The following is a 16331-nucleotide window of genomic DNA, read 5'->3' as shown; positions in this document are numbered from 1 at the left end:
TTTGTGTCTAGAATTGTTTTCCTCTTCTTCTTAAATATATTTAGTGACTTGGCCTCCATCACCTTCTGTGATAGAGAGTTCCACAGGTTCAACACCCTCTGAGTGAAGGAATTTTTTCTCATCCCCATCCTAAATGGCTTACCCCCTATCCTGAGACTGTGACCCTGGTTCTAAAACTCCCTGGCCAGGAGAAATATCTGTCTTGCAAGGCCTGTTAGAATATTATACTTTTCAATGAGATCCCTGCTCATTCTTTTTAACTCCAGTGTACGCAGGCCAGTAGATCCAATCTCTTCTCATATGACAATCCCACCATCCTATGAATCGGACTGGTGAACCTTTGTTACACCCCCATTCTGGCAAGTATATCCTTTCTTAGGTAAAGTGAACAATATTGTGTGATCTCACCAAGGCCCTTCAAAATTGAACTAAGCCATCTTTGCTCCTTTATTCAAAACCTCTTGCAATGAAGGCCAGCACGCCATACCTTGCTACACTTGCATGTTTGCTTTCAGTGACTGGTTCATAGATTCCTTTGTACATTAATGTTTCTTAATCTTTCATCATTTATATAATAGTCAGAAATTATAACTTTCTGGTTTCCTACCAAAGTGGATAACTTCACATTGATCCACGTTATGATAAGAATATAAATCAGACTTTTAAAAGGGTAGACTACCTTTGAAGGTGACTAGACAGATTGCTATTTCCAGCCCACTGCTGCAGCCAGACCCTGTGTGCACTTCTGTGGTTGTCTAAAGTCAGAATGATCAGCCACAGAGCAACATTAATAACTCGAAACCCAGAGGAAATAAATGTGACTGAAGAAAGTTTTAATATTCATGCAGGGTTTATAAATGTTGTAGCAATGAACCTGGCTGGAGAACAATTAATGAAACAGTTCCTAACTGTGTGACTGACAAAGCACAGCCTTCATCACACGGAATGAGAGCCTGCACTTAGGCAATCTCAACAAGGGCTCATTCTTCACTCGGTACTTCTGTGCCCCGTTCCCGTCGGCTCTGTATTAATGGAGGTAAGTCTGTACATTAAAGCTGCTGTAGGGAGTGAATTGCCATTTCACCAGCAAAGAGCCACATTATTCTGGCAGACTCAGCAAATGTCTAACAAATGGGCTAAAGCTTCATCTGTTTCCCCACTCCTCTTCCCCTGCCCCATCTGGGCATCCGGCTACTGTTTTTTGACTCCCAGCATTTGGCTTAGTAGAGGGTACATTTTGAATGACAACATCCGCTTGAGTGGTGAGAGGCCCATTGACATGCCACCATGTTGTCATTGAAGGTGGATTAACTAAAGGGTGAGCCTCTGTGTGTGATTTACTATCCTAATGGGGAGTGGAAGAAAGGGTTAATTGTGTCAGCTACTGAAATAGGTAGTGAAGAGAAGGGCCCTTTTTTGTTTCAAAGAGCCAAAGAAAATCTGCTGGATAGGAGAAGGCTATTTGGCCCATCGTGTCTGTGCTGGCTGAAGAAGAGCTCCACAACCTGACTACACTTCAAGCATTAGGTCTGTATCCCTGCAGGTTGTGGCCCTTCAAGAATACAAGTAAGTATTTTTTAAAAATCCGTTGAGGGTTCCTGCCTCTACCACTCTTTCAGGCAGCGAGTCCTATACCCTTACCACCCTCAGGGTAAATAAAAATTTCCTCGTCTCCCCCTGATCCTTCTACCAATTATTTTAAGTCCATGTCCTCTGCTCAGAACCTTCCTAATTATTTTATCCAGACCCCCCCATAATCTTCATGTTCCCTGCGAACCATGAGAGGCACGGGATTACAAGAATGGGAAGGTCTCCAAAACTGAGAAATTGAGTAAGCCAACATCAGAGGAGCCTGTGATCAACAGTAATGAAGGAATGATATTTATAGAATCACAGAGTTGTACAGCACAGAAACAGGCCCTTTGGCCCATTATGTCCATGCTGACATCTTTGCCCATCTACACCAATCCCATTTGCCCATATTAGGTCTGTCTCCATCCATGCCTTGCCTAAGCAAGTCCCTGTCTAAATGCCTTTTAAATGTATGGATTGTATCTGGTTCCACCACCTCCTCTGGTAGATCATTCCAGTTATCAACCACTCTTTGTGTAAAATAAAAACTGTCCTCTCAAATCGCCTTAAGATTTCCTTCCTCTCACCTTAAACCTATATCCTCTTGTTTGTGAACCTGTGAAGATTCTGACTATCTACCCTATTTATGCCTCTTATAATTTCTATATACCTCAATCAGATCACCCCTCTGCCTCCTTAGCTCCAGGAAAAACAAGACCAGCCTATCCAATCTCTCCCCTTTTCCAAGTTATAGGAAGGAAAGAATGTGTCGGTGGCTTGGACTGTGATTTTCTCTTGTGAATGTGTAACAGATAACATGAGGAGAGATCATTAGGTGCTTCCTTGCTGAACACATGCCCTCTGGAAACTCGAGACTTGCCTCGGTTAATTGAATAGCCATTCTTTGCAGAACAGTGGAGATGGCTCTCGGAAAGAGAGCACATCACTCCTTTCATCGAACAGATGTAATCCTCAAAGAAATCCAAATGGTTGTCAATATTTTATTCACGGAAACAAACACCTTTCCCCCCCCTCTTCAGGAACTCCTCCCGATTCTGCCTTCTGAAAACAATAAGCACGGCTTAAACGAGCTTGGAATGCTGAGCTGGTCTCTGGGTACGGGACTGGAAATGCCTCCTGCCACACACAGAACTAGTCAGCAGAGATGGGCCAGCCACTTCACAACAGGACAGTGGCTGAGCACTGGCTGAAGGGCATGGAGTAATGAGGAGCTCACTGAGCGTTCAGGATGCCAGTCAGTGAAACTGTACATTGAGTATCTGACAGTAATTGTAAGGAGCAAGAGCTGATTAGTGGTTGATAGAGGCTTGTGACACATCTATGAATAATCTAATGGCAAAAGTAAGCACCCTATGTAGTAATGCTGTCTATCAGTGCAATAACAATGTATAATGTTGCTGTACTGTGCAATGCATTAATAATATAGTAGTGCAGTTTTACCACACAACTGCTAATGATATAATAATAGTATATTACAATGATACAGTGTTGGCGTATTGCAACAGGATACACCAATGATATTGGATTGAATTGAAGTACAATATTGATGCAGTAATGCTACGTTGTGGTGCAATACACCAAAGGTACATATTATAATGGTATGGATGTGTTACTATGGTTTCTTTGATAAGCCAGCCCATGGCAACAATGAAAAGAAGTGGTGACAAGATGTAGCCCTGTAAACCAATAATGTAGCAGTGATGTTTTATAACAATGGATACCAAGGAAATGATAGAGCTATATTATGCTTAAAGTATATTAAGCCTGAAATACACTTTAGGATATAATAGCTGTTACAATGCAGCACAGTAGGGACATTTTACAATATGGATGGCACAGTTAGTAGAGCTGCTGCCTTACAGCTCCAGAGACCCAGGTTCAGTCCTAACCCCTGGTGGTATCTGTATAGAGTTTACTTATCCTCGCTATGTTCACGTGGGCTTTCCTCCCACATCCCAAAGATTGTGCAGGTTAGTAGGTTAATTGACCACTGTAAATTGCCCCTAAGGGAGTGGCAGAAACTGGGGGAGGAATGTGGGGAGAATAAAATGGGATTAGTGTAAAAGGACATTTGAGGGTCAGCACCAATTTGGCAGGCAATAGACCTGCTCCCATATTGTGATTCTCTAAACAATGAACCAGCCAATGGAAATACTCTACCTGCAAGAGCAGGCCATAAGCTGGGTGTTTTGCAGTAAATGCTTCACTTCCCGGCATCCTAAAGCATTCAATTCATTTCCAAGGCACATGTCCATATAGAGATAGAATATTCCCCACTTGTCTGGATGAGCAGCTCCAACACTCACAAAGCTCAAGGCCATTCAGCCCTCATCCACTCCCTGAAACATTCAGTCCCCCTACCAAACCATTTACAGAACATACCGTGGCCACTCCTTAAGCTTTCTTCGGCAGGATCTCCCAAATCCGTGACCACCTGGCAGGACACGGGGAGCAGGTGAGTGACTACACCACCACCTGCAAGTTCACCAAATCTCAATGGACATAGATCACCATGCCTACACCTTCACAAGGCCAAAGCCCTGGAACTCTCTACCCAACAGCACTGTGGGAAGAGCTTCAGTAGAAGGACTGTGGCAGTTCAAGGTGCCATTATATCACCCAGAAGGGATGAGCTTTGACCACAGGAGAGAATATGATCCCATTGTGCCAGATTAAGGTGATGGAAGCTTGTAACGTGATATGGTAAAATTTCATTATGGCACACCTGTGTTTATCACAGTGTGACATTCGCATAATTCTGCTGCATTACACTGCTGAATATAATACTACATTACAATGTAGCACACCAGTGGTGTAACACTGCAACACACCATTGATATGGCCCTGTTATTGATATTGGTATTGGTATTGGTTTATTATTGTCACTTGTACTGAGGTACAGTGAAAAGCTTGTCTTACAAACCGATTGTACAGGTCAATTCATTACACAGTGCAGTTACATTGGGTTAGTACAGAGTGCATTGATGTAGTACAGGTAAAAGCAATAACAGTAAAGTGTCACAGCTACAGAGAAAGTGCAGTGCAATAAGGTGCAAGGTCACAACAAGGTAGATCATGAGGTCATAGTCCATCTCATTGAATAAGGGAACCATTCAATAGTCTTATCACAGTGGGTTAGAAGCTGTCCTTAAGTCTGGTGGTATGTGCCCTCAGGCTCCTGTATCTTCTACCCGATGGTAGTGGAGAGAAGAGAGACTGTCCCGGATGGGTGGGGTCTTTGATTATGCTGGCTGCTTCCCCAAGACAACGAGAGGTAAAGACAAGAGTCCAAGGAGGGGAGGCTGGTGTCCGTGATGCGCTGGGCTGTGTCCACAACTCTCTGCAGTTTCTTGCGCTCCTGGGCAGAGCAGTTGCCATACCAAACCATGATACATCCAGATAGGATGCTTTCTACGGTGCATCAGTAAAAGTTGGTGAGAGTCAAAGAGGACATACCAAACTTCTTTAGCCTCCTGAGGAAGTAAAGGCACTGGTGAGCTTTCTTGGCCGTAGCATCCACGTGATTTGACCAGGACAGGCAGTTGGTGATGTTCACATCTAGGAACTTGAAGCTCTCGACCCTCTTGACCTCAGCACCATTGATGTAGACAGGTGCATGTACACCGCCCCCTTTCCTGAAGTCAATGACCAGCTCTTTTGTTTTGTTGACATTGAGGGAAAGGTTGTGGTCATGACACCATTCCACTAAGCCCTCTATCTCCTTCCTGTACTCCGACTCATCGCTGTTTGAGATATGGCCTACAACGGTGGTATCATCTGCAAACTTGTATATGGAGTTAGAGCACTGGCAGAGTAATTGAGTTGTTCCAGATGGATGACATTCTCCGCTCCCTGGTGATTATTGGGGTGTGTGAGGCTCCTACTTCTGACAATTGTTGATACAGGACTTTAGCGTTGCAGCCAGCTGTTTATGTATGCTCTCATGTCTCAGGCAGTTGTTGACTGTGAGCCTCTTGTATCTCAGGTGTTTGTCGGTAGCAAACCTCTTGTGTCTTAGATGGCTATTAATTGTGAGCCTTTTGTGTCTGAGGTGGTTAGTGTCACTGGACAGCTCATGTCTTGGGTGGTTGCTGATAGTAAGTTGCTTGTGTCTCAGCTGGTTATTAATACTGGGCCTCATGTTTCATGTAGTGTTGATTTAGAATATCTTATGCCTCATTGATAGGTAACTTGTGTCTCATTGATAGGGAACATCTTATGCCTCCAAAGCAACAATAAAACAAACTTTTTGTGTCTTAGAGTTGTTGCCAGTGAACTCCTCGTGTGCCAGAAGGTTGTTGATAGTGAATTGCTTGAGTCTCAGTGGGTTGTGAACAACAAACCCCTTCTGCCTCTGAATTGTTGATAGAGAACCTCTTTTTGAACCTCTTGTGATTCGGACAGTGGTTGATTGTAAATCTTTCATGCCTTAGGCGGTTAGTGATGTTCATGTGTTGGACTGTTATTGATTGTGAACCTCTAATACTTCATCTGATTCTTCATGGTGAACCTCCCAAGTCTCAGAAGGTTGCTTCTCATGTCTGAGAGGGTTGTTGATAGTCAATCTCATGTCTCAGAAGCTTGGGGAAAGGGCTGCACAAATGCAGCTCAGTTTAAGTCTGAGTTCTGGGACAGCAGCCCTGCAAACCACCAGTGCAACTGTTGTGCACATGCACAGAGGTCATTGTTAGCATTGCACTTAACAGAGTGAAAAAAATAACTGAGTCCATTGTATGCACCCAGGACATTGCACGGCCATGTCTGTGCTCCTGATGATAAATTTCCTTTCTGTTTTTCCTGCAGGTGCTTTCCTGCTGCCCTTCTGAGGAACAAGATTCAAAGCTAAAATATTTCCCATGGACTTTGGATGGATCTGCAGAGACCAGACCCGGATGGAACCCGTGTGTGCCGATTTCTGAGTCGCAGTTCATTAAACACTGCCACTTCTCCTTCATCATTTACCCTTGAAAAGAAAATGGTGAAGTCATCTCCTAGATGATTAACCCCAGGATCAACTGAGACTCCCATTGACTTCCCGAACAAAGTGATGGCTCGGGCATGATGTAGGAGCTCATAGACTGCAGCCATCATTCAGTTGCCATGGTTTTGTACACGTCTGCTTTTCCAAATTCCTTCCTACAGACCCTTCACTCCCTGTCCTGGGGGCTCATATTTCCCTGCTACTGGTTTACTGACCGACTGTTGGTGTCCTTCCTGCCCACCACCTATGAGAAGCATCAAAGGGGAGATGATCCGTGCTACCTGAGGGCACTCTGCCTCACCATCGTCATTCCCATCTGCCTGGCGTTGCTGCTTGCCTCCCTGCCATTCGCACTGGTTGGTTTTGTGATCTGGGCCCCTCTCCAGTCCGCCCGCAGACCCTACGTTTACTCAAAGTTTGAGGAGGGCTCTGAGGCAAGTGGGGGCACAGGGCCTGGCAACTGGAAGGCAGTGGGCGGCAAGAGCTTCTGCTTCGCCACGGCCAATGTCTGCCTCCTGCCCGATTCCTTGGCCCGTTTCAACAACCTCTCCAACACCCAGCTGAGGTCCTGCGAGGTGGGCAAGAGAATCCGCAACGGTGCCAGCCGGCCCCAGATTAAGATCTACATCGACTCCCCGACCAACACATCCATAAGTGCTGCAAGCTGGAGCAGCCTGGCCTGTCCTCACCCCAGCGAGAACAGCCGGCCAAACAGTGCGGGCATCAAGCGGACTTCCTCCATGGATTACAAAGGAGACAACTTCATTGGGAACTGCAGCGAGGATGGCAAGGACTCCAAGCTGGGCTGGGAGCAGAGCGATGGAGACAGCAAGTCCTGCATCGTCCGCATCTGCAGCGAGGAGGCAGCTTCCTTGCCTGGTAAGGAGGCGGACGCCTGCAGTGTGCAGGTGACCATAACCGAGCCAGTGGAACAGCAGGGAGAGGCTGAGGCCGAGGACCAAAATGACCAGACCCCAAACCACCGGCAGAGAGAAGGCGACAGGAGCAGCTTGGACAGCAACACTGCTTCCAGGGAATCCCTGATCAAGTTCAGGATCACTGACGGGACCGCGGACGGTGGCGCCACCCCCAACAACAAGTTCGTCCACAAGGCCTCCGTCATGAAGAAGTCTTCCCTGAAGAAGAAGAGGCACCAGGGTGCGACGTTTGACCACGAGCTCTCGGCTTTCTTCCCCGCCAACCTGGACTTTCTCTGCCTGCAGGAGGTCTTCGACAAGCGAGCAGCGGAGAGGTTGAAAGCTCAGCTGAACCCCTACTTCCAGTACATGTTGTACGACGTGGGGAGCTACGCCTGGCAAGGCTGCTGCAGCTTCAAGTTTTTAAACAGCGGCCTCTTCTTTGCAAGCCGTTACCCGATTTTAGACGTTGAATTTCAGTGCTATCCCAATGGGAAAGGAGGTGACTCGTTGGCAGCCAAGGGAGCCCTGTTTGTAAAGGTAGGCATCCCGCTCTGAAAACATCCACTGTTACACGGGAAGATGAAAGGAGGCACAATGAACAAAGGGGTATTGACGGGAGACAGAAACTGAGACTGCCCTCAGGGGTAGTGGGAGGGGGGCTGACAGTGAAGGTGAGACTGAGTGACGCCACACTTGGGAGGGAGGGACTAACTTAATCTTCACTCCAGAGGGGAGAGTGTGACTCCACTTGGGAGGGATATATTGAGTGACAGGACATTCAGGGGGGCTGCTGAATGAGATGACATAAGCCATAGGTTTAGGGTGAACGGTGAAATATTTAAGGGGAATCTGGGGGGGGGGGGAAAACTACTTCACTCAGAGGGCGGTGTGAGTGTGGAACGAGCTGCCAGCGGAAGTGGTGGACATGGGTTCAATTGTGCCATTTAAGAGAAGTTTGGATAGGTACATGAATGAGAGAGGTATGGAGGGCTATGGTCCCGGTGCAGGTAGATGGGACTAGGCAGAAAACCAGGCCGGCATGGACTAGATGAACTGAGTGAGCACACTCTGGAAGGACTAATTGAATGAGACAACTCTCAGGAGGGGAGATTGAGTGAGACCACACTTGGAGGGAAAAACTGAGTCTATGCTGGGAGGGGGAAACTAAGTGACAGCACACTCGGGAAGGAGTGATTATGTGACACTACCCTTGGGAGAGATGGATTGAGGGAATCACACTCAGGCTGGACTGAGTGAGCGAGATTATACTCGAGAAAGTGAGTGACTCTATCCTCTGGAGGGAGAGACCAAGTGATACAATATTCAAGAGGCAATAGGTGAGTGAGGCTACACCCAGGAGGAAGAAACTGAGTGTGTGCTAAGGGGGGATTGACTTCACAGCACTATATGCAGGAGTAGAGACTGAATGGGACTACCTCGAGAGGGAGGGACTGAGTGATCCAGCATTCAAAAGGGAATGAGTGAGTGAGACTCGACTCAGGATTGTGTAACTGACACATCAGGAGGGAGGAACTGAGTGAGACTGCACTGTGATGGCTCAATGTTTGCTGGGTATCGCCATGGAAATACATGAATGAGTTGGACAAGCTATTGTACATGCAAGAGTTGAATAATGGGTGGCACGGTAGTGTAGCGGTTAGCGTGACGCTATTACAGCGCCAGCGATCGGGGTTCGATTCCCGTCGCTGTCTGTAAGGAGCTTGTAGGTTCTCCCGTGTCTGCGTGGGTTTCCTCCGGGTGCTCTGGTTTCTTCCCACATTCCAAAGATGTACAGGTAGGTTAATATGGGTTTAAAATGGGCGGCGCGGACTCGCTGGGCCAGAAGGGCCTGTTACCACGCTGTAAATAAAATTTAAATATTAAATTTTAAATACCCCAGGGCTTGATGAGTGCAGTGGGGCTCCGTGTCAGCAGTCACTGACAGCTTTGGTGCTGAAAGTGTGAGGTAGCACTCCGATCTGCTCAGTGCTTCAGATCATACACCCCCGAGTAGTTGGAGCAATGTCAGTGCACTTAACCAGTTTGCTTTTGACACATTTCTCATCCTTGGCACTTGGCAACACATCCAGTAATGGCCCTTCAAAATGGCATGTACTTGTCTTGCATCATTATTATCTATTTCAGTTCAGCTACTTTGACTGAGAACAAGTTGGGAAGCAAAAGAGAGGGGTGCCTCAAAAAATATTGAAAAGATCAGTGAAGTATGTTTAAAAATATATTTGTGAAAAGAAAGTTCCAAAATATCAGATGGGACTCCCAGTGAAAGAATATGATGAATTGCACACTGATACAAAGTCAGAGCAGGTACAGGCCTCTCAGTCCCTCAAGCCTTGCCCCCCCCTCCCCCCACCACCATTTCATAAGATTGTAACTAATCTGTTGTAACCTCAGCTATTTCATCCTCTTGCTCTTCTTCCTTATTTTCTTACAATATGGAAGGCCTTTCAGCCCATTGAGCCTATGCCAGCTCCCAGAGCAATCCATTAGTCCATTTCCTATTTATTTCCTTGTAGTCTACTCTCTTCCACATGCCCATCATATCAAGTACCTATCCACCTATGCATTAAGAATATTCAAAGACTCTGCTTCCACTGCCTTTTGAGGAAGAGAGTTCCAAAGACTCACTGAGAAAAAAATATTTCACTTCATCTGTGTGAAATAAGATTTTATTTTAATTTTAAACAGTCACCCCTGGTTCTGGATGTGCTCCTGAAAAGAAACATCCTCACGTCCACCCTGTTAAGAACCCTGAGGATCTTGTACAGAACAATACAGCAAAGGTATAGGCCCTTTGGCGCGCAATGTCTGTGCCAACCACGATGCCAGTTTAAACATTGCTGTCGTATCTGTTTCCACAGTTTCCTCTGGCAGCACGTTCAAGGCATCCACCAGTCTCTGGGCAAAAAACTTGCCTTGTAAATCTCCTTTAAACTTTTCCCCTCCCACCTTAAGCCTATGCCCTCTGGTATTTGACATTTCCACCCTCGGAAACAGACTCTGACTCTCTACCCTGACTATGCTTCTCGTAATTTTATATATTTCTATCAGGTCGCCCACCCAGGGACTTCCAATCAAGTTCCCTGTCCCCAACCTCCACCTTTGCCCTGGGAATGGTGCTGTTATATGTGAGTTGCACAAAGTCCACAGTTTCTGTTGCCAGTAGAAATTGGCAGGACAGTAAGCAGGAACTCTGCATCGGTGTTTATAAGAGGCAAGCGATAAAATAAATGCTGAATTGGTTGCGTGAGATGAGAAATAATAAAATTATTGAGTTAAGCTGAAAGGCTGATGTGCAGGGACTGACGGGATAGATCCAGGGATCCTGAGGGATAAGTGAATAAATAATAGAAGGCTATAGAAGTGAGATTGCAGGAATCTATTGAGAATGCATTTTGCTGACAAGTTGCCGATGTAATATCCACTTCCAAGCGTAGCTAACCCAAGTAATTAGAGGCGGCTTTGTTTAACGGATAGATCAGGGTATTGTTTGGAATACTTAATTAAAGGTGAAACTACTGAGATAAAGAAAATAATTTGGATTAGCCAACATGGATTTTGGAATGGAGGATGTCACTGAATAACTCTGAGATCTTTCAGAGGAGGGGACAGGCTGCTTCTGAGAAATTGAGATGTGCTCAAAGCCCAGGTCTCCTGTTTCTGAGGTGCTAGTTCACAGGGTACCCAGGATGTGCAGAGTGACACCCAAGGGTGTGTAGCACCCACCATTTGACACTATGTTGGTAATTTTCAATCGCAGATCCGTGGTTCACATCATCAGCTGGCTTCTCACGGCTCTGGCATGAGATGTTGGCACTTGCCCGGCCCTCACCTGGGCACCCAAACCCACCCCGTTGTAGTGAGCCACCCCACAACCAGCCACAGATCCCACCCCAATCACTCACACCTCCTAGGCCAGTGACTCCTTCTGCAACCACTGACCCTCACTCCTTGTGTGCCCACCATCAAACCTTCCCCCCCGCCCCCACCCTCAGCCAACTACTGATGGTACCTCACCCAACCCCAGTCACATCCCCTGACTACCAAACCTAGCCCCTACAATCCCCAACATCCCACCTTCTTCCAGATATATCTTGCAATCATTAGGCCCAGTAACTTCTCCCCCATGTCCCTGGGCTTCTCTGCCCACCAGCCTCCCCCAACCCCTGGCCTCCCTCCTGCCTGTTTCCGACTCTGGCCCCGGCCACTTACTGCGGATGTATTTTGTGTGGTCCACACTGCACTGAGGTTAGTGATGTCAGGTGCCTTGGGCTGTGTATGCTATTTGCAGACCTGGAGTGTTTGTTGGTCCTCAGAGGGTCCAGTTCATTCCTAAAAAAAAGATTATGTAGAAGTGGAATTTCGGAAAACATTTAATGAAGAACCACACAAAGGACTGAAACAGTGGCAGTCCCCCAGGATCGAGGATAACATATCTCTGCTCCGGTTTTGCGGGTAGTGAGGAGGCGATTGAGGCTAATGTGGGAACTGCAGACTCTCCCACATATGGGGTCGGAGGTGACTGACTGGGATAGTGTGTGAGAGGGTCCACTCCTTCTGTCACTTATCCAGGGCCACAAATGCGTGGCCTTGAGGTTCCCAGCACCATCCAGATTGCACCTTCTCCATCTTGAGCAATCATGGGCCAGATCATCCCAGGAATCAGTGGGATATTGTATTTCAAGGAAGCTTTGAGAACATCCTTGAATCTTTTTCCTCTGTCCCCCGGTAATCTCTTCCCATTACAGGGCTTGGAATAGAGCGTCTGTTTCAAAAGTCTAGTCTGGGGCAAGCGAACAATGTGGCCTGCCCAACGTAACTGAATGAGTATAAATAGGGCCTCAAAACTGGGGATGTTGGCCTGGGACAGGCCTCTGACATTGGTCTGCTCATCCTTCCAGTGAAATCAGAGGATTTTGCAGAGACCAGTGTTGGTTAAGGGATATGCAATTTAGTTGTAAGGACTGTAATCCATCCCTTTTAAAGACCACAGTTGTCCTCAGAAAAGTCCATACCATGCAGTACTTCCCACTGCCTTTATTCATTTATACCACTGAACTGTAGTGGTCTGAGTACATTGTAAAAACCCAGTTTGCACCTTGCACGTAACTTACTGTTGAAACATGTAAGGTCTCCAGCTGGTGACCTCAAATCCCTCTCTAACATGGGGTGAGCAGAGCACCTGTGTGCACTGAGCAGGAACTGACGCAGGTCATTTTCAATCCAGGTGGTATCCAAAATGGGCCTTGCTGTGCTTTATTGCAACAGATTTGGGGTGAACGGAGATAAGTTAATGGATGAAGATGAAACCTTAGCGATAGCATTTGGGCAGCACAGTGGTGCAGCTGGTAGTGTCGCTGCCTCACAGTTCCAGTGACCAATGTTCAGTCCTGACCTCGGATGCTGCCCGTGTTTACACTTTCTCCCTGTTTACACTTTCTCCACCAGGCACCCCGGTTTCCTCCCACCTCCCAAAGATATGTGGCTTGGCCACTGTAAGTTGTTCCTACTGTGTGGGTGAGGGGTAGAATCTGGGGGGAGCTGATGGGAATGTGGGGAGAATAAAATGGGATTAGTATAATGAGTGCTTGATGGTTGGCATGGACTTGGTGGGCCGAAGGGTCTGTTTCCATGCTGCATTCCGCTGTAACTCTAGAATGATTTAATACAGTTCCAGTCTTTAGCCTTCTCTATTGCTTCAGAATAACAGCTGACTCCTAAAATAACCCCAAGTTTTTAAAATTTAGCACTACAAAATGGGGGGAGTTGATGGCAATGTGGGGAGAATAAAATGGAATTAGTCTAGGATTAGTGTAAATGAATGCTTGATGGTTAGTGCAGACTTGGTGGGCTGTATGTCTCTGTGACTCTTCCACTGCTTGACCACAGAAAGAGCAGGAACTCTTGCAAAGTCCTACCCTGTACTCTCATAGAGTCATACATCACAAAAACCAGACCCTTCAGCCCAACATGCCGATGCTGACCAATAAGTACAAGTATTTGAGAGGATCTCAGGACTTCTGAAGGATTGTTTTTCCAAGGTAGAAGAGTGTGGGTACCATGCACACAATAGAGTGGGCTTAATAATTGGGAAATGGAAAGAAACGTTTCAGGTTATGAAAGATTGGGACAAAGGACAGAAACAACTTCTTTGCAGTGGTTGAGATGTGTGGAAGGAGAGACGTAGACATAAGTTCAATGCATGAAATTTAGGTCAGAGCTTCCTTGCACAGTTTTCATGTCTGTGATGAGGAATTCTGTAATTGATATGGAGGTCCTATGTGGCATCATCAGGATTTCCCACAGTGCTTTACAGCCAATCCTGTGCTCTCCAATTACTGTTACATTAGAAACGATTATAGATCAGTAAGAGGAGTAAGAGGACAGACAAGATGAGCCTTCAGCTTGGGATTGATGGCTGAGAATGGGGTTGAATAGAGGTAGCCCATTTTATGAAGACGGAAAATAATTGACAACCACTCAGTAGTTTTTGACCTCAATGTGAGGAGCTCTGCAGCTCCTTTGACCCAAGGCCTCATATCCAAGCATGGGCTCCTTTTGTTGCATTGTTCTCAAAGAGCTGTACACATTTCCCTGTGAAGTCTTTCACTCTGTTTATTCCTGGCCAGTAGAGTGATTCGAAAGTTCTCCTTTCGAATGGTTCTATCGCAGATGTAACAAATGTAAGTACTCTCATATTTTTCTTCCTGTAGCTCCTGGTACCAACACTCCTCTACTTCTGAGAAACAATCCGTCAGAAATCCTGAGCTCCTCTCAAATATTTAGTGGTCAGCATGGACATGTCAGGCTGAAGGGTCTGTTTTTTGTGCTGTATGACTCTACGAGAGCAGTTCCTGCTCTTCCTGTGGTCACCACTTGCACCAACTGCATGCAATTCTTGTACCACTGTATCAAGTGACATACCTTGTTGCAGCTGCATTACCAATGGCCTTGCTGTAGACAGATCCCACACTGTAGTCACTGATCCAGCTTGGTGTCTCATTAAGCTGTGGTCCTAACCACCGAATCCCCCACAGGCCCAATCCCAGTGCAGTCTGGGGTCAGACAAAGGCTGTGTCATCACTCTCATGTTTTCTCAATTTTTCTCACTGACATACCACACACCACCTCCAAAAAAGAGTAAAACTAATCTACAGGACAAAAGAGAAACTGCTCAGCTTCTGTTGCCTCTGCACCCGAATCAAGGTCACTCCTATCTCTGTGCTGGAGCATATCAAGGTTAAGAAAGAGGTAGTGTTGGACCTTCTAAAAAAAAATTAGGATAGATAAGTCCCCGGGGCTGGATGGGATATACCCCAGGTTACTATGGGAAGCAAGAGAAGAGATTGCTGGGGCGTTGACGATCTTCGTGTCCTCCCTGGCTAAGCAGTGGTACCAGAGGATTGGAGGATGGCAAATGTTGTTCTGTTGTTCAAGAAAAGTAATAGGGATAATCCTGGGAACTATAGTTACCTTCTCTCTGTTTTCAATCAGCTCCTTGTAGTTACACCTTCTCCAGACAGATCAGCTATAATTAACAAGCCTTTCCCACCCTCTCTCAGCCAGCACCATCACCTCTTGTGTCATTCAGTCTCTTTTGGTCTCCATCCTATCACTGATGTTCTCTACCCCCTTTCCCTTCTCTGCAACTTAAATTCAATTTCTAGTTTTTCCTCATTCTAATGAAAGATCATCAACCTGAAATATTAACTATCTTCCTCCTTTCACAGACCCTGCCTGAGCTGCTGAGTTTTTCTGGTGTTTTCTGTTTCTGTGATGGAAAGAAACCAGGTCTGGTGTTTCTGGTGAATTGGCCACATGTCCACTTTGCTTTATCAATATCTCTCGGCCCTCTGTTCTCGAGGGTGAATCCAAAAACCTGTCTCTTTCATACCTCACCATTCACCCTCTTTCCCAGTGCTTGCCAGAGCAGCAGTTCCTGCTTCTGAAGCTAAGTGTGTATATCCATGGCATTTATTTTTTATTCATCAAGACAGCTGCATATGAATGAGTTTCCATGTTCTTTCATCTATGTGTAGACAACTAATTCATGCATTAACCAATGCTCCTCTGCCTGTCCCTTTGCCAGTTAACTATGTGAGCCAAGCCCAAGTTGAGAGTGTTGGTATGTGTTTGTGTGTGTGCAAGCATACGTGTGTGCTTTTGTTTGTGTGTATGTGAGTGTAGGTATGAGTGTGTGTGTATGCATGTTTGTGTATGTTTTAATGTGCATGTGTATATTTTTGCATGTGTCTGCACACTTGCACGTATTTTTGTTTGCGTGTGCACCTATTTCTGTCTGTACGTGTGCATCTGTGTGTGCATGAGTGTGTGTATGCATGCATGCATAGACTGTTTACAAGACCCAATCTGGAAACCTATTCCGCTCTTTGGCCCCCATACTTACACTGGAACATCTCTCTCATGGTCAAGCACTTCACAGCCATAGAATGAAGGCTTCTTGCACCAGTTCCCCAGGGCAAGGGGAATAGCTGTGTTTCCAACTCTTCCTTTGCTTTGAGGCCAGTTATAGTGTTAACTAGCTGCAGCTTTCAGCAAATCTCCACCTAGCTTTGCTCTCACCAGTGTCGGTCCTGTAAACTCGCAGCAGGTGTGTTATTAAGTTTATGTTGAGGAGCTGAATGACTCACAGCTTCCATTTTAACTCACTGGAGATTTCATTTAATATCTGTGGGCTGTGTGTCTGTTGCCTCTGATTCAGCAGGCGATAATGTAGATAGAAATCACCCGAGGGTGACAGTGAGAACGACGGTGGAGGTGAGGAGTGAGCAGGCTGTTTATTACTGCACTGATCTGAC

General features: G+C 46.2%; 1 protein-coding gene across 1 annotated transcript in view; it reads left to right on the top strand.

Moving 5' to 3' along the window:
• Positions 1-16331, top strand: part of smpd3 (sphingomyelin phosphodiesterase 3) — a 176669-nt gene that overhangs the window by 117821 nt on the left and 42517 nt on the right. The window contains exon 2 of the mRNA XM_052028472.1: positions 6397-8031. Within this exon, the coding sequence (XP_051884432.1) occupies positions 6694-8031 (1338 nt within the window). The 5' untranslated portion in view covers positions 6397-6693. The remainder of the gene's footprint in view (positions 1-6396; positions 8032-16331) is intronic.

Source organism: Pristis pectinata, chromosome 13, assembly GCF_009764475.1.
Source record: "Pristis pectinata isolate sPriPec2 chromosome 13, sPriPec2.1.pri, whole genome shotgun sequence".
NCBI lineage: Eukaryota > Metazoa > Chordata > Chondrichthyes > Rhinopristiformes > Pristidae > Pristis > Pristis pectinata.
The sequence above is the reverse complement of the archived record's forward strand: the minus strand, read 5'-3'. Positions and strand labels throughout refer to the sequence as shown.